At 37.0% G+C, this 19027-nt stretch overlaps 2 protein-coding genes across 7 annotated transcripts in view; both read left to right on the top strand.

The window, feature by feature from the left end:
* LOC136847703 (uncharacterized) overlaps positions 1-15922 on the top strand; it is a 423779-nt gene extending 407857 nt beyond the window's left edge. For 3 of the 4 annotated variants that reach the window (XM_067119553.1, XM_067119554.1, XM_067119551.1), the window contains 6 exons: positions 11299-12085; positions 12207-13058; positions 13248-13546; positions 13728-13910; positions 14062-14317; positions 14590-15922. In XM_067119553.1, coding sequence (XP_066975654.1) covers positions 11303-12085; positions 12207-13058; positions 13248-13546; positions 13728-13910; positions 14062-14317; positions 14590-14751 — 2535 coding nt within the window. In that variant the 5' untranslated portion in view covers positions 11299-11302 and the 3' untranslated portion in view covers positions 14752-15922. Of the gene's footprint in view, positions 1-6984; positions 7138-11298; positions 12086-12206; positions 13059-13247; positions 13547-13727; positions 13911-14061; positions 14318-14589 lie in introns of those variants that run through there. The other variant, XM_067119552.1, reaches the window with a different exon arrangement.
* Positions 15923-16591: 669 nt separating this feature from the next.
* Positions 16592-19027, top strand: part of LOC136847700 (glutamate receptor ionotropic, delta-1-like) — a 29476-nt gene continuing 27040 nt past the window's right edge. For 2 of the 3 annotated variants that reach the window (XM_067119547.1, XM_067119545.1), the window contains exon 1: positions 17257-17431. The gene's annotated coding sequence lies outside the window, so the exon portion shown is untranslated. Of the gene's footprint in view, positions 16814-17256; positions 17432-19027 lie in introns of those variants that run through there. The other variant, XM_067119548.1, reaches the window with a different exon arrangement.

Below are 19027 nucleotides of genomic sequence, written 5' to 3'. Positions count from 1 at the left end.
TAATCATCACCATCACCATCATCAGTCATCCTCATCTTCACGCCTGAACAAGAATGAAAGAAATGGTATTGAGAGGTATCTGTGATGATTATTTGAAAGAGGCAATCATCTTTGGTGATTGTAGTCATCAGGGAAGGAATTACTTATACATTTATTTATTCTAATATAATTGCATCTCTCTCTCTCTCTCTCTCTCTCTCTCTCTCTCTCTCTCTCTCTCTCTGTCGTGATAGTATGTACAGTATCGTTTCTGAAAAGTTCAGTGAACATTTTCCTCATTTTCCTAAGTATCTGACCCGTTTACGTTTTACGGAGAGAGAGAGAGAGAGAGAGAGAGAGAGAGAGAGAGAGAGAGAGAGAGAGAACGTGTAACCTTCATTTTCCCTAATTATCTTGATGCGAGCGTGTCCAATAGTGAAAGCAGGATAACGCCGCACAAAGGAAAAACAAAGATGTGACGTCATAATTGATCCTTTCGATACGCAGAATTGCAAGAGAGAGAGTCGAATGATATTTCACAAGGACAAATTTTACAGGATGTGCATCTGATAAAATTAATGCTACTGAAGAATGAAAATATAAATGTCTTTATGCGTAGTTTTGTGGCCCTTAAAATAAACTCAGTATCTTCACAACAAGTGAATGAATATATATATATATATATATATATATATATATATATATATATATATATATATATATATATATTGTGTATATATATATATAATGTAGTTATATGCATGTATACATACATACATACATATATATATATATATATATATATATATATATATATATATATATATATATATATATATATATATATATATATATATATATATATAATCATGATATATATGTCGCTTAATATCGAAATTCACGCTACCTCGGTATATCTCCGTTGGAGAATTGTCGTGAAGGGGAATTTATCATTATATAAATTCCCCTTCGGCGACAATTCTCCAACGGAGATATACCGAGTATGAATTTCGATATTAAGCGACATTTGTAGCTTCATGATTGTATATAAATCACGGTGTGATAAAATTTTCATATATATATATATATATATATATATATATATATATATATATATATATATATATATATATATATAGAGAGAGAGAGAGAGAGAGAGAAGAAAGTACAACCTTGAAGATGACGTAAGTTCGTTCTAGTAACTGACAGTAGCTTCCGTTATAAAAAGAATGAAGACCCTAAAAAAACTGTTTATTGGCGAGGAAGAGAGACGACCGTCATGTTACTATGATTAACTTATCTTAGTTTTTCAATATTAAGCCTCAAACAGAAAAGTATTTAGTTTATACTTTTTTTATCTGCAGTGGAATTCTTTATCTGTTAACATTGGTGATGTTATTTAAGAACATTTAGGAAATCCAAGAAAAGAGAATAAAAAGATTAATGAAACGTTGGCAACTCTGCCATGAGCCAGTGAAAGTAAAAGTTGGCGCCTTGCCCGATTCTGTGAGATTACAGACAACTCTCCTTCTCTTTCTCCACAATTCTTCATTATTTTTCTTTATTTTATGAGGTTGATGACGAAATTCTATAGTACTGTCATTTTGTGTTGATTCGTAGTGACTTGCTTAACTCACATATATCAAGTCCACTCTAAGTACATGTGTATATATATATATATATATATATATATATATATATATATATATATATATATATATATATATATATATATATATATATGTATGCATATACTCTAGGTACATCTCATACATTTAAAGATAGATGCATAAGGAAAAATGTAACAACAAGCGTCGTACTCATGGTACATTTATTTTGCCAACGTTTTTATCTGATTCATAACCTCCTCTTGTCATCCTCAACGTCTATAATAAAGATAGCGAAGGTGCTACCGAACTTAAAACACAATACTGCATAATCCATTAAAATTTAATCAAGCAATATTTAATCAAATTTAATGAACATCAGAAACCATGTAGAAATCAGGCACTGAATTTCCAGATTTGCATTAACATCTTTCAAAACAGGAAATTATCATACTAAACATTAAAAATATTTGTATAAAATATCTATAAGATTCTAAAACAGTAAAAAATATTTAAAAATATTTAAAACATTTAAAACACTAAAAATTTATGGCTATTCTGTATATTATCCTCGCAAATAAATACATAGTGACTGAGATTTCGGTAAAACAAACAACGCAAACCTTTTCTTCAAACAAACAACTGTACAGAGGAGGATTGCATATTTAAAGACGGAACTATCTTTTTATCATAAGGGACTCCCAGATTGTTGTCGTTTTCCATTATGTATCTTATCACCTATAATTGCAAAGTCCTTATCTTCAATGTTTGTTTGCATGACCTATTTTAGAATGGTTCAATAATATTTGACTGATCAATAGTTTGATAATCTACTGCCCGTTCTAAAACTTACGCCCCTGAGTTTAATTTCATTTTTAAACACGTTAACATATATCACCTTGAGTAGCCTCTTATATATAACCCACATAAGTCCCGTGATCACATCTCATATATACGTATATTATAAATAACATTAGATTTTAGAAGAGGACTAAGGCGGTCTTTCATTCTGAACAGGGATCCGATCGTTAATGGATTTTTGGAACTAAAATTTTGGTGTCCAGGAATGAACAAAGTTGTGACACTGGGGTTTTTAGAAAAAGACTTTTACAGGTTAAGGTATCAATTTTTATAGTTCTTGTTTTTTTAGTTTTAAACTCAACACTATCTCAACTCTCCTCCCATCTTCTCTCATACCTCTAATTGGTTTAAATTTTAATGAGGAATTAACTTTCTTTCCAAGTATCTTAAAAACTGTTCTTTCCAGACAAACTATTGTTTTGGCTGCTAGCGGAAAATGAACAAAATGCTAGGTTCATGGAAGAAATATTTCCATCAGTTTTGAAGAATGAAAATTGAAAATGTTTGCCAGATCTGGATAGTTTAACAAGACAAGACAAATATAAGGAAAGAACTTCCTGACAATAATTCAAAATATAATAAAACGAAATGGGATACAATATTAAACCTTAAACCTAGTTCCAAAAAATCCAATAACCATTATAACTTTATATTGGAAAAAGAATCATCCTTCTCCTGCTACGTTACAGGAGAATTCCCTGGCACTAAACCATTCAAGTCACGCTAAGTCACATGCAAGTTGTTAATCAAGCAATATGGTGGCTATTGAAGTAGATCACTATCTGCAGGAGAATCGAAATCATCTTGTTTCTCCATCCAGGCTATCAAGTATTTACTGGCGTGTATTGGGATAGTTCCTTATAAACATTTTCTTGTTTGATCATGATTATTCGAAAATTGATAACTGTCAGGTAAAACCTATTCTGCTACGTTCCAATATTTGGTTGTTTCTGTGTATTTGTGTGTATTAAATTTATAGTGTTCATAGTGTGCATGTGTAAGAGCCACGAATGCGGTATCGAAGCATCCTCAAGTGGACGAGGTGATTGAGTGGATGGATATTTACATAACATACACGTGCATACTGTATATATGTATGCAATGTATGAAACTGCTATAGATCCCCAATACACGGATGTTGTAATGTTTAAAAACGTCGCATCAAGGAAGTTAGGGTTAATGATCCATTTCCATTTACGAGATGTAATTGGTTATTATTAAAAGAGGGGAGAGGGAAAGGTGAATAATAGAACGCCTAACGCACACTGAATTATACATATCTATTTATTGTTGTAAGAAACAAAGCGTCTCCCCATCCCCCAAACCCAGCGGCTTCCTTGGCGTCGCTTTCCCTTCTAACACAATAATTTGGGATAACATTCAACTTCGAGTCTAATTCATCAAATGGAAGTTTGAACGGAAGTTTTCCCATTTTACTTCTTCGTCAATGATCTTCATTCTACAATGATTGAAAGTACCTTTCATTCTTAGGACGTTTCAGGAGACAAAAGTAATGACAGGCTAGAGACCATTACAGCAATCTTCGTCCGTTGTATTCAACTGCTCTGAGCAACTTGGATATTTATTTTTCTCTCGTGAAACGGACTTTGAGAAAGACTGTTGGAATCTTTTAACGCATTCTTATTTTTGCGTATATGAATACATACGTGCATACATACTTACACGAACACACTGACGCATACATATGTGTGTATATGTACATACATACACGCATATATTTATATACTATAATATATATGTGTGTGTCTGCATGCATGCGTATGTATAAATAAATAAATATATACATATAGTATATAAATATATGTGTATATATATGTGCCTTTACATACATATATGTGCGTAAGTGTGTTCGCGTAAGTATGTATGCACTTATGTATACATATACGTAAAAATAAGAATGAATTAAAAGATTCCAATTGTCTTTTTCAAAGACCGTTTCAAGAGAGAAAAATAAATGTCCAAGTACTCAAAGCAGTTAAATTAAATATATATATATATATATATATATATATATATATATATATATATATATATATGTGTGTGTGTGTGTGTGTGTGTGTGTGTGTGTGTGTGTGTGTGTGTGTGTGTTCTCTCATGTGTGTGTATGTGTATATATATATATATATATATATATATATATATATATATATATATATATATATATATATATATATATATATATATAATATATGTACTCGTGTATACATACACACACACACACGCATATATATATGTCTGTGTTCCATCATGTCAATAACAACGTGATATTAAATGTAAACAGAGGATATGGCCACAATGTAGGTGAAACAGCTTAGTGAAAGATCTTTGGCCATTAAGGCATTTTCAGGCAAACTACTTCATATGAAAAAATAATTACAAAGGCATCCCGGTTTTATGATAGAAGGAGTTTACATTTTAAAGTGGAAACAAAAACTGCGGATCCTTTTATGCAACCAATGAAAATTATTTACTCGTATTTCGTAATCCACCTTTTGCCATATGCATTATAACGACAGAGCAAGAACTAGATCTTTTGTTGCATCAGGTGCACGTGCTAGGCAGTGGTTGCAACAGCTGCAAATGCTAGGTGACTCTTGCAATAGAAGTTGGTTGTTGGCGGAATATCCTATAATTCGCGGGTCGTTTAGCAATTGTACGTATTATTTATCGCTCAGCCTTTCGTGGAACGCTGGAACATTGCATGACTTTTGCTGATGATATTATTATTATTATTATTATTATTATTATTATTATTATTATTATTATTATTATTATTATTATTATACTCTTGATACTCTGAAGCCTTGGTCCCGACAATATGTGCAGACCTGCCAGCTACTTGACTCCGATTATCTCTTGTGAAGACGAATAGACGTGGAATATTTTTTCCTCCTTTCTCTCTCTCTCTCTCTCTCTCTCTCTCTCTCTCTCTCTCTCTCTCTCTCAATTTTTTCTTTTGTTTTGAGCGAAAGTAAGCCGCAGCTAGTGCCAGAACCGTGCCACTTTTAGAACGAGCTCGTCTGCCCACGCTTTTGCCTTTTCTGGAGTGAAACCAGCGTGAAAGTCAAGGAGAGATGAAGGAAAGGTCGAGTCCCAGAAATAAGAGTGATTGAGGATAATCGGTTAGGAGTTCGATGCCTTTGGCGTTTTTCTTTGGAAGAAATTGTAAAAGAAAAATAAAGGGTTTTGGAGATAGCTTGCGAAATAGTAATTATAATTATGTCATGAACTAAGTATTTCAAAATTATTTTTGTACTTTGAATTAATGATTAAATCTTTTTCATGAAGAGTCCCTTTCGTTAATAATCTGCAAAATGTGTTACGGAATTCTTAAGCAAACAAAATAAGACAGATTTATCCCAGGTAAAAACACGTTGGTTGACTATGTACATACATTATGTGGTTTATTAATAATGATTACCTTGCGAAGAAAGCTTCCACACCATTAACATCTCAAACACTTTCACAGAGGGTACATCCGAAGCACGTTGACCTCCCTCAGCACACTTCACTTCTCACCTGTAACTTGGGAGTCCTCTTGTGCTTGCATGATATTCAAGACCTTTGACAACACCTCCTGCACATATTCTGATGATTTAGCTACACGCAAGACGTTTATATGGTAATGGAGGTCCTCAAACTTTTATGCAGAAAATTCTCAAATAGAGAACCATTGTCATCGGAGGGGATACATCCATTGAAACATAACACCAGTTACAAAATATTTCTCTCTCTCTCTCTCTCTCTCTCTCTCTCTCTCTCTCTCTCTCTCTCTCTCTCTCTCTCTCTCTCTCATTTTTCTATATATATATATATATATATATATATATATATATATATATATATATATATATATATATATATATATATATATATATATATATATATATATATATATATATGTAATATGTGTGTGTTTGTATCAATGATGATTAATTTGCAACAGATCTTTTTGAGCTACAGTTGCTGTTGCTCTGCTACTATTATTTTCCATGTCCAAAATTCTGAAGTTACGTATAAAAGAGTTCATTGTTTCTTGCTTTTTTATTGATTATTTCATATCGTTACCTGAAGTTCCGTACATACCACAGCCTCAGAGTGATTCTAATTTTTTTGGAAAAAGAATAAAAGGGCAAAGGCAGACGAGGTGACAAAACTTCTATTTCATTTATTTTAATGTATCCGGGAACTGTTCTGAGTTATTACAGCGCCATCATATTATGATTACACCTATCTACCTAAAAACTATTCAAGAAATTAATAAATGAAACTGAAAGTACATACATAAACATGTGAGGGATATCTGCTGTTATCCAGAAACCTAGCCTACACGCTTAGTGCTTTCCAATCCTCTTTCTAAAAAATCTGTGCCATCATACTTACAAAAATAAAAACAAAAACAAAAGAATGCCCAGGCCATAGCTAGGAGTCCATTGGCTCATGACATTATCATCTGTATTTTGAAACCTCAATAAGAAAGTGAAAATTCATGGGCGTAGGCAGCTGAAGGAGGAGCTCTCACGCCCACAGTCTCCCGAAACCCCTTCCATAGGCGGGACTGCGAGTCGATGAAGTGACACTCAGGCAGCCGGTCTGCAGTTGACCTTCTTCTCTCGTGGTCGTTGGGCATCGCGCCTCCTTCACCATCACACCTGAAGTGCTCTGACAGGTATGACCAAGGAGTTAGAACACCGTGTTGATTTAAATGTCTCAGTGATAACCTCAGTGAATTCGTTCGTTAATTTCTAGACTCGAAGACTTCACGGAAGCTCTTTTGTAGTGTTCGATTCCTGCATATCATATGATCATCATTCTTTGTACTCTGCTGATTCGCATATTTCTTCAGTAACATTAAATTGATATTACTGCTTCTTTTGGATTCATGATTTATATACTTAGGGCCTTATTACCTGCACGAATGCGACAGTTAATTGAGCTTGAGTCACGTACCTCCAGCCAATCCTTTGTAAGCAATAAATTATCGAAGAAGAATCGTGATTTTAACAGAACAGTGATATTTAACAATGCAATTCATTTTTACGAAAATGGTTTATGGTAACCAGACACTGTTTATTCATCGTCATTCCAGACTGCCAATAGCTTCCCAAATGACTTTATACACTTCCTGTACTTTCCACTTGATAAGAGAATATAACTTGCCCTTCACTGTCGTGTCGAAAGCCATTATTCTTAACCTCCGGTTGTCTGTGAAGACGGATCAGATATCAAACCGCTTGGCGACAGGAGACGAAAGCGAAAGTGGAAAGGAGCTTTTTACGCTCTTGCATAAGTTGGGGAAATTCTCTCTTACTGCGTGATTGCATGCACACACACACACACACATATACACATATATACTAATATATACTAATATATATATATATATATATATATATATATATATATATATATATATATATATATATATATATATATATGTATATACAGTATATATATATATATACAGTATATGTATAATGCATTTGTATACATGTATACTCAAATGCACTTACACACACACACACACACACACACACACACACACACACACACACACATATATATATATATATATATATATATATATATATATATATATATATATATATATATATATACAGTATATATTATATACATATATATGTACTTATTTGCACATACATACATGCATACATACATATATATATATATATATATATATATATATATATATATATATATATATATATATATATATATATATATTATGTGTTTTTGTGTGTGCGTTACATAACATTGAACACTTAAAACGCTTAACAACAACGATCTCCCTGAAGCAGCAGTGAACTGCTAGCTCAGATCAAATTAACTGCCGGAAGCATTATTTTCATTAATCCCTACACTTGCAATTGATGCCTTTATTAATCTTCTTTTTGACGAGTCTGACTGCAGGAAATCTTCGATCTGCTGCTGATCCCGACGACGTTGCCAGCAACGTTTTTCTAACTGACCCATGGTGACGTGCACTTGCTGACGATGAAGACGAACCAGATTGACGCCGATGCTGAAAACGACACAAAGGATAACGTTTTTTCTTTATTAACAGAGAAATGCTTGCAATGTGGTGGTGGTGCGGTGATGACTGTGATAATTGTGGAGACATTCTACTAACCCCTCACTGGTTCTGGTGAACTGGGAAAAGACCGTACCTAATTAGAGATGGTGTTTCAAGTGTCTAGTTTTTAGGTTAGAATATAAGCCATCTCTTCTGATTGGTAAATTTACCACATGTATGTCCAGATAGAAGCTTCCGATCATTCCTGTAAACTTCATTTGGAAACAGTTGATAATTATATTATACTATACAAAAGCTGAATGATATCTGACTCACGGTAGTTCAAGCTGTTTCTTGAAGAAGTCGAACATTTATAACCAACAATGAGTGTATAATATTATAGAGATAGAACGTTACCCAATCCACAGTTTTAATATTGCTAATTTTATTGAACAGTTGCCTACGTGACAAACCACAGTTGCGGTGCATCACATCTTGATTGTTTCCCCCTAGCCCTTCATTAGCTTCTTCATGTATAATCAAGGCAGCGATTAGAGCCTTTCCATTAAAACTAATTTTACGTTGTTGACAAAGACAGTGAATTGTGTACTCGGTAGCTAGTTAACAGAAGAGGGTCGTAGCCGTGGTGAAAGGCATAAGGTCAGCGACCTATCCCAAAACACTAGCTAAGAACTGATGATCACATTGTTGTTGTTGCTCTCGTTATCCGTCAGGTACTCAACGTAATTCCTCCCATTTTTTGTGCGTGTCGGCAAGGTGTGTTTGCGCTGCTAGTTATGGTGTTTGCTGTGAAATTGTTTGTACAACAGCTCTAAACCCTCTTATAGTTCCCGCTGTTGTTTTTACTGTTTTACCATATACCCAAAGCCCACCATCCCTTTCTTCGTCCCAGTTTTTTACGTCATATGTTGTCGTTGACCTGTCAACACAATCCGGCATTCTCTTCACGTCTCTTTTGGCACCAAACGTGTTTACATTCACAGGAATCGGTCGGCCACTTCGCAGCATTCTTTGCTTGAACTTTTCTCTTTTTGTCTGTTCTTGCTTTCATTTCTTTGAGTCATCAAACAAGGTATGCCACAGGAACCTGTTTCTCGAGAGCCTCGGGCTGAGAAAAGTGACGCAGTCATTATACAATGTTGAGTTATCTAACGGTGATACTCCACGTGAAGCTCACGTCCATTACGTTCAGCTTGCCCTCCAGGAATCTGAAGACACGCCAAAAAAAATTTTTAATAAAAACATAAAAACACTTTCCCAATTTAAATTACTGACTTGATTTCTTTTAACCACTTGTATTATTTTTCCAGTCTTAAATGTTTACTATTTGCTGAACCCTTCAACATTGCCCGATTTCTTGATAGATCAAAGCACTTTATGATTCCAGTGTATAAATGGCGCAAATATGCTTTCAAAATTCAACACTCTGAAAACGAGGAAGTGCGATGCTGTAGAATAAAACGCAGAATACGGATAGAAATAAGTATGAAAATAAACGTACACAAACGGACGAAACAAAATAGACATCGATGACTGTCCAGACTCCCACTGTCTCCAGCCTTCAGGAGGCACCTTATTTAGGAGGCGTGGGTTGGGGAGCCCCTCTTGGAACAGTGGGGGGAGGGGTTACCTGGGAGGGGATCGTTTAAGAGAAAGGGAAAAGGTTCCCAAGTAAGGAAACAGACCCGTCTCCAAGTGGGCGCTCCAGCAAGAGAAAGGGAACTGTGATGTGCCTCGCAGAAAGTAATACGAACGTCATCTCAGTAATATTTTTCTTTGGTCTTTCGCCTTTTAGATTATTATTTTCCCTTTTCTGCTGTTTACATTCAAGTAAGTGGCCACGGTTTCTGAACAGAACTGGTAGATTGACCGTTGTGTCTTCTTTTAACTTTAGTTTTAATTATACTGTTCCTCTGATAGATTTACTATAAAAAAATTTGCTTGGCATCTAGAGAATTTTTCTTGTCAAAAGCTACCATAACTATTAGTGTAAAAAATCTTGCAGCCATATCGGTATATCCTAATTATCTGTTCCATGTATTATTTTACTTTTCTCTTTAATTGTCTGTTAGTGATGTACAATCCGTTTTTTGGTGACTGGTTTTTTTATTTATGTAAGTTTTTGTGGATGAACGTCAGGTACGAAATGCAGACAACGACCTGACAGTCCACATAATACCAAGTGGATTTCGCCCCCATTTTTCTTTTATACTCTCTCTCTCTCTCTCTCTCTCTCTCTCTCTCTCTCTCTCTCTCTCTCTCCAAAAAACTTCGAGAGGTAAAACTGTGCTGATACTGTATTCAAACGGCAATCGACATCAAGCTTTTAGGACCATTGAAGCTTTTTCTGAAGAGTTTCTAATTTTAGTTTCCCGAGAACTCAGGTATAATGAAAATTTTCAAATCAATTTTCCAGTTGCATGTTCATTGTCAGTAGCTTTAGAATTGTCTGATTACAATCGTTTCCTCATTGCTGAATATTGAAAAGCTTATATTTAATTTGTACGATAAGATGGACTAGCGAAAGACCCAAGATACCCCTTTCTCGCTTTGTTATTAAATCCACAGGAGTAAGAAAATAATGGCTTTGTTTGTTGAACTTTCGGTCATCACAAGCTATTCCTAATTAATCTTGACCTGTTCATCCTTCTTACTAACTTGAAAACACCCTCTCACAAGTTTGTTCTGCGGTACCAAAAAAACATATGAAATCATAAGAAAACGAAACAATTATATTTCTAATTTGTTTCCCTTTCACTCTTCTCTCCATTACAGAGCTATGCAGCCCTTGTTACTACTAGTACTGGCTCTAGCAGCCAGTATTCACGCAAGAGATGACTGGTCTTGGGGTCCAAATGACAGCAAGGAATCTTCATCCTCGGCTGGCTCTTCTGGGAGATCCCTTACTTTCCCAACTGCAAAGCCTGGTCAACCATCGACTTCTGTCCAACTAGAACCTGTGCAGCACTCTCTTCAAAGGGCCCCTGCCACTGAGACGGTGAGAGTGCCCCGGCTAGTACAAGTAAAGCCTTCTTCAAGCCAATCATTTTCTGCTGCCTCTGGTAAACCGTTCTCTCAAAGTCCAACATTCTCTCAGAGTCCAACATTCTCTCAAAGTCCAACATTCTCTCAAGGGGAAACATTCTCTCAAAGTCCAACATTCTCTCAAAGTCCAACATTTTCCCAAGGACAAACATTTTCTCAAGGTCAAACATTTTCCCAAGGACAAGCACTTTCTCAAGGTCCAACATTCTCTCAAGGTCAAACATTTACCCAGGGACAAACATTTTCTCCTACTACAAGTCAAGCATTCGTCCCTGCCATAAGCGAGACGTTCCCTCCCGCTGAAGTTCACACATTCGCACCTGCTCCAGCACCGCAGCCTATCGCAGCTACTCACACACTCCAGACAGCGCAGGCCGTAGGCTCAGTAGCACCTCATCCTGTTGGAAACCAGCTGAAAGGCGACAGTAGGGTCGACAAGCCTCGCGGAGATGGACAAGCAGAAGCCCGTTTCCTTGGACTTAAAGAGAAATTCTGTGAATATGGTATTGGATATGATGTAAGTATTTTCTAATAAGTCTCTTCTGTCGTGTAATATATGGAATACCCACTTCATCAAAAATGAATGATTCTTTTCGTTTGAAGATCTGAGCTTTAATTTGTTGTTTTCCCTCTTACAGTGCAAGAAAGGCTATGATAAAGGTCATTTTCACAGTGGCATTAGTGCATATGATGTGTCATATGTTCAGCCTGTTCAAGTGGTACCTGTCGGTGGTCCAATTGCAGCTGTACCTATCGATAAAGGCCATAAAAAGGGCTTCCATGATAAAGGCCACTTCAGCCCACCTGCCTACCATCCACCTGCACCTGTCTACCATCCCCCTGTAACTGGATATGGAGCCCCAGCGCCATCATACGGAGCTCCTGTCTATCAGCCACCAGTATCTTCTTATGCCGCACCACACTCATACACCCCTCCCAAATCTACTTATGGAGGAGCGCATATACAACATGTTCATACCCATCATCATTCTTATGATGGTTACGGCTCTGGTGGTGGTGGTGGTTACGGCTCTGGTGGTGGTTTTGCCTTCGGTAAAGACAACAGCCATAGCTCGACTTCCAGCCATTTCAGTAATTTTGGTAACTCCGTCAAAAAAGTGGGTAGTGCATTGCCAGCGATTCCTCCACGGGAAAATTTCTTAACTGAAAAGAATAGCCTTCCTGCCTATCTCGAAGACTGTCAGTGTGTAGAACGAAGATACTGTTCTTCTGTTGACATTGTTGGAAGATCTAATAACCTGTTCCCACTTCTTGATGCAAGAAGCAAAAAGACCGATATTCGCTCAACTGCTTCCGATGAGAATGATACTGCTTCAACCTCTAGCAAGGATGACCTCTCATTTTCAGCCTCTGAAATCAAATCTACTCAGGAAGACGCCAAAGAGGCAGGCAGAAGCAAGAGAGATACCTTCTCATTTGGTAGTAATACTAATGTACAGCCAGTTGTGCAGCCCACAAGCAGACAAGGAGTAAGTTTGGAGTTCTGGGTTTTCTACATTTAGTCACAATACATAAGCAGATCATGAGACATTTGTTCATTAGATCCAATAACGAACATTGAAGAAACTAGTCTAACTTTTCCATAAACACTTGATAAATTTATGGTGAAAGTTTCAATCAAAGCTTAACCTTACCGTATGCATAATTGTCTCTTTCAGCGTCAATTCCGCTTCAGTGGATACTCCCCAGGAGTAAGTGGCTGTGCATCCAACCATGTATGTTGCCGATCGCCTGTCTTCAGATCTGAAAGAGCTATCAGTACTTGTGGACGGCGAAGCTCGGTCGGTCTCTTAGGGCGTGTGAAGAACACCCGCTTTGAATCAGGTGACACAGAGTTTGGAGAATACCCATGGCAAGCAGCCATCCTCCGAAAGGAAGCCGGTGATAATGTCTATGTATGTGGTGCTGTGCTCATTGACACTCGTCACCTCCTCACTGCAGCTCACTGTATCAACGGGTAAGTTAAGAAAAAAAAAACTCCTTACTCCGATTTATGAATATGAAACATGGTGACTTTCAAGAATGATTCATGTAAATCCTGAGACAATGAGAATCAAGAAGTAATATACCTGACACTACACCAAATATGTCACCGGTTACGATTTGTAAAGTTGTTACGTTATATTTTCTTTCAACAGCCTAACCCCATCAGAACTGAAAGTAAGACTGGGCGAATGGGACGTTTCCAGTGAAACAGAGTTTTATCGCTACATAGAAACTCCAGTTTCAGGAGTTTACTCTCACCCTGAATTCTACAGCGGTAACCTCAACAATGACATTGCTGTTCTGAGAATGTTCAGCCCTGTCGATCTGGCTACGAAGTAAGTTGTCTTTTTTCTGAAGCATGAATTAGTTGAATAATTGAAATTATCATGAATTATAACGAAACTGTTATCTTTTGCTTGTCCATAATTTCGTACCTGTCAGGTTCACAATCAGTTTTGTTTACTAATTTCAAAATCCTCTCGTCAGCCCACACATCGCTCCCGTTTGCTTGCCTCATCGAACTGCTGATTTCACTGGCCAGCGGTGTCATGCCACTGGCTGGGGCAAAAATGCCTTTGGAGATACTGGCGATTTCCAGCACCTCCTAAAGGAAGTAGACGTTCCTATGGTCAGTCACTCGAGGTGTGAATCAGCCCTCAGGCAAACAAGGCTGGGTTCAAATTTCATTCTTCATGATGGCATGACATGCGCCGGTGGCGAAGAGGGCAAGGATGCCTGTGAGGTCAGTATGGAATTGCTCTTAGAGTTTTGAATATCAAGTAATCATATTATTACATCTGGACCCATGTATTTGATGAATGCCAGATATGCTTCACTAGATATGCATTCTTTTACAAACAAGCATACTAATCAATACATAGGTACTAAACTTCATGAAAAAATAATGTCATAATTTAGTCATTTCAAAGACATGACTTAAAATACTAGAGGGTTTTGAGCATTTATGGCTATAATTCACTAGAAAAAAAACACCTCTCATCTTTTCTTCTGCAGGGTGATGGGGGCAGCCCCTTGGTATGTCGTGGCACGGATGGATCCATGGTACTGGCTGGACTCGTGTCTTGGGGCGTTGGTTGTGGAAGAAGAGGGGTCCCTGGTGTTTATACTAATGTTCCCCACTACCTCAGTTGGATCGATTCCATCACTAGATCCTAAGAGTATCTCGAGGTTTCCATGATTCCAGGACTTCGAGATTCATACGTGATTGAACTGTTAACCAACGAAGTTCTAAACAGCAGTATTCTGGGTTCATATGCTTAGAAGAGTATGTTTCTCGCATCAAAAATATGCCTGTGAGTTAAATATTTTGATGTTGATGACATTAAGTGCTGTGGATATAAAGTTATCTTACGTTTAAATTATGTTAGTCAAGGATTTGTAAGAAAAGGGCAATTTTCATGTTCACAGCCAATTTTATATTATTTTTTAATTGCTTCAACTACCGTAGGACTAATTTTTTACTTCGGTCCGTCTGAAGTCATTTACCATGGCTTTAACACAACGTTAAGTCTGCGTCATTGATGCTGTTATTGCACAGTTTATATCTTGGTTAGATATTAGCAATAGTTAATTTACGTAGTTGTCTTTATAAAGAATGATTAAGTGATGCATTATGCATTCAGTTAAGTCCGCATGCGACTTAGTTCAAAGTTTGCAAATTGTTAAGTTGTTGATTTTGTTGGGAAACTTTTTAAAATTACTAGTCATTCATTTAAACAGTTAAAAGAAGCAATCCAATGCTTCAATCATCAGTTGTATAATTAAGTTTTGTTCAGTGTTAAAAATACGAGAGAAAATGTACAAAATCAGCCGATCCCTTCACAAGTTAAAGGAGTGGCCGGCGAGTGGGGGAGGGGGGAGCGTTCTTTTCCAATTCGTTCTGAGGTCATTTACAAAAATTAGCGATGATAACACTGACATCGTCCACATCATTTCATGAGACATTAAACTTAACCATATTTCATGTCGTTCATATTTTTGCTCATATTCACATTTCACGCACTATCATTACATTTCCAGTGTATTTTAATTGCTGTATATTTACTATTTTATTTACAGCTATTGTATAACATAACACGCACTGTAACCTAACCATTAATACCTGAATAACTATAACACAAAAATGGCCAAAGGACTTGAGTAATGTTTTTTCGTGCGCTGAATGTATGTAGCGACAGTAACTAGATTATTATTGTTTATATATACTGTATGTTGTTCTTCAGCTTCTACACATGTTTGCTGGAGAGATTCGTATACATATTGTAATGTTCCCCTGTTAAATTACTTCTTTGTAACATAAGGGATTAAAAGAAACTTTTTATATATATGTTTGACGGTTTCATTTCACTTCCTGGTGTTTGCGAGATCGTATGCCGTACTTTCCGAGTCTTAAGCGTCTCAATTACGCAGTGTCCACACCCCAACACCAGATTTAAGCGTCGAGTTACGTGTGAAAGAAAAGAAAAGAGTACTAATTTCTTAAAGAGATATCAGGAAGTAATGGTATTTCATCGATGAATGTTTTTTCCCGGTGTATTGTTGTTAAGGATAGTGGAGTATTTTCGATGCCTTCTGTTTTTTTATATATGTAAATGTCGAGAGTGCCGATGTTGAAACCTGACTAACTACAGTTTCAGTAGTTTGTTCTAGGTTTCACCAGGCCAGTGGCATTTAGGAACGCTGTTGCTGGCTTCTTTCAAGGTTTCTTCCAAATTTTAACTCTATATATTGGTATTTAACATTTGACCGATAACTGACATATATATATATATATATATATTTATATATATATATATATATATATATATATATATATATATATATATATATATATATATATATATATATATATATATATATATATATATATATATATGTATATATATATGTATATAAGTATATATATATATATATATATGTGTGTAGTAGGTAGGTAGAACTAAGTATTAACGTAAATAAATGCCTGTCAGTTTTCTTATTGAGTTATCTAGCAACCACCTACCCGTTCAGGCGTTGCTTGGAATCGCCTTCCGCTCATAATCTTGTCTCCTTGTTGCCGTTGGGATATCCAAATTCCTTGCATTATTGTTGCCACATTGCAAAATTTCAGTAATGTTTGTTCGACGGGGACTGGCTGTTACTTTTCAATGGAAACGTGTTATTTTAGTATCGGATGACAGTTCTAAATTTGAAGGACGGTCAAAGGTTTAATTATTGTGTAAGTACTAAAATACTTTTATTGTAGGTTCACACATTCCAAGCATAGCCTATGAATGTTATTGTTAGTAAATCATTGTTTAAATGTTCGAAGCACCATACTGCAATGCGAGAGCTCCACATCCGCTGTTTCTTTAGAAATTGATAATTCCTATGGTATTTTGATTGCTTAATAAGAATTTACTGTAATTTTTTTGTCGGTCGGCCGTTATTAACCTGTAATTAACTGCAGGAGTTATATGCTGGCCATCCTGGAATGCTATCGCTCAGGGAGCTTTTGATAAAAAGTGAGTTTCCTTCACCGAGGAGCGTTTAATTTAGGTTAGGGTACGTTAGGATAATATAGTTCCTTTTATAACAGGCATCTTTAGCCAACCCTGTCTTAAACATATGATGACTTGCGCATGCTTGGAACGGTGGATTCATTCCATAACAACATGCCAGTCCGGTGACTGGTCCTCTCACTTGTCATTCTCCAAACGTTTCCAGACCCCACGTTCCCGAAGGGTCGCCAACTAGTTTGGGTAGAGATGTAAGGTTAATAATAATTGACCGACAATAAACACCACCACTTCCTGCATCAGCGACAGTAGTAGTAGGGGAAAAATCAATTTCCAAGGTAATAGTCCGTGCAGAGCTCTTGCTTAGGCTAGAAATACGGTATCGCCGTCAGTGCACCTCACACGCTGCCCTTTAGGCCACTTTGCGGCGTCCCTTCGGCTGCAGTCTGCACCTTTCAGTCTTTTTCCTGTACCTTCATTCATATTCTCTTCCATCTTAATTTCCACCCTTTCCTAACAATTGTTTCATGGTGCAGCTGCAAGGTTTTCCCCTCCTGTTACATCTTTCAATGCATTTTGCCGTCGATGTCCGTTTCAGTGTTGAATTTCAGGAGTAGACTAGAATGGAAGAGCATGAGGCTACTTCAAAGGTGACTGAATACATATTCGTGAAGGTGAATTCGAACGAAGACCTCTTAGTGTGTTTGTAGAGGGTGGGGAGAGTATTTGTATTGTGCCCTTTGTACAGACATGTGATAGTTTCTCGCTGGGTGAGCGGGTTCCGTTCTCGGCTACCACTCTGTTGGTCGCGAGTCCGACTCTCTGACCAGCCACTGAAGAACAAAAGGAATTTGTTTCTGGTGATAGACATTCATTTCTCGCAATAATGTGGTTCGGATTCCACAATAAGCTGTCGGTCCCATTTCTAGGTAACCAATTGGTTCTTAGCCACGTAAAAATAAATCTAATCCTTCGGGCCAGCCGTAGGAGAGCTGTTAATCAGCTCAGTGGTCTGGTTAAACTAAGATATACTTAACTTTTTGTCCGCTTGGTCTAATTGTAATGTTCTCATGGTATTCGCAATTTGTAATTTGAAAGAATGGGTTATTGAACGTTTTCAAAGAGAAACTGTACTCGGGTGGATGACATCAACCACAACTCCCTCCCCCCGTGTTTCTGTGCCCCAGATTAGGTTAGGTTAGGTGTGTTTGAGACCCTGTGCAGCTGGTCTATTTATTTTTAATTTACAGTGCCTGGGTAGTTTACAGTTTAGTTGGCCATTCAGAACACCTTCTTCCTGGTTACAATTGAACGTTTTCCAACCCGACCCTACTGTGACCCTATGCTCAGGGGTCCAGGGTGGCAAAGGCCCCCACACCCCCAGCCAATGTTAGGACATCTAGTTAGGTCAGGACCTGGCACTTAGGTTAGGTGTGTTTTCCGTTGCCCTAGTCGGAACCTACTGCTTCAGCCCTGGCTAACTAAACTTTTTAGGCGCTCCCAGTGCCTTAGTTTAGGTGGGGAATCCAGGGAAGTGAAGCCTCCCTTCCCCACCCTTCACCACACCCCAGCCAGGTAAGGACCTAATGCCATATGTAAGGTCTCAACTGTATTTATTGAAATTTACAGTGCCCCAGGTTAGGACCAGGATGGGAGGGCAGTTCATCCCCCCAGGCCATGGTTTGGATGTGGTGCCTTTGGTTAGATGAGGTGAAGTACATCCTTGCATATCACATATTTTGGTTTCCCCTGCCCAGAAACATGAGTTTCCTCTGTGGTTTCACATAATAATAAAGGGGGCTCTAGTATCACTAAAACTACTTGTTTTCTGCTGAAATAAACGCCAGAAACTTCAGAAATGCACACTAAAACATAGGAGTCATGTTTTCAACTTACAGTGTATACTTGTGTAAATGAAAGTACATTAGCTTTTG

Source organism: Macrobrachium rosenbergii, chromosome 17, assembly GCF_040412425.1.
Source record: "Macrobrachium rosenbergii isolate ZJJX-2024 chromosome 17, ASM4041242v1, whole genome shotgun sequence".
Classification (NCBI taxonomy): Eukaryota; Metazoa; Arthropoda; class Malacostraca; order Decapoda; family Palaemonidae; genus Macrobrachium; species Macrobrachium rosenbergii.
The sequence above is the reverse complement of the archived record's forward strand: the minus strand, read 5'-3'. Positions and strand labels throughout refer to the sequence as shown.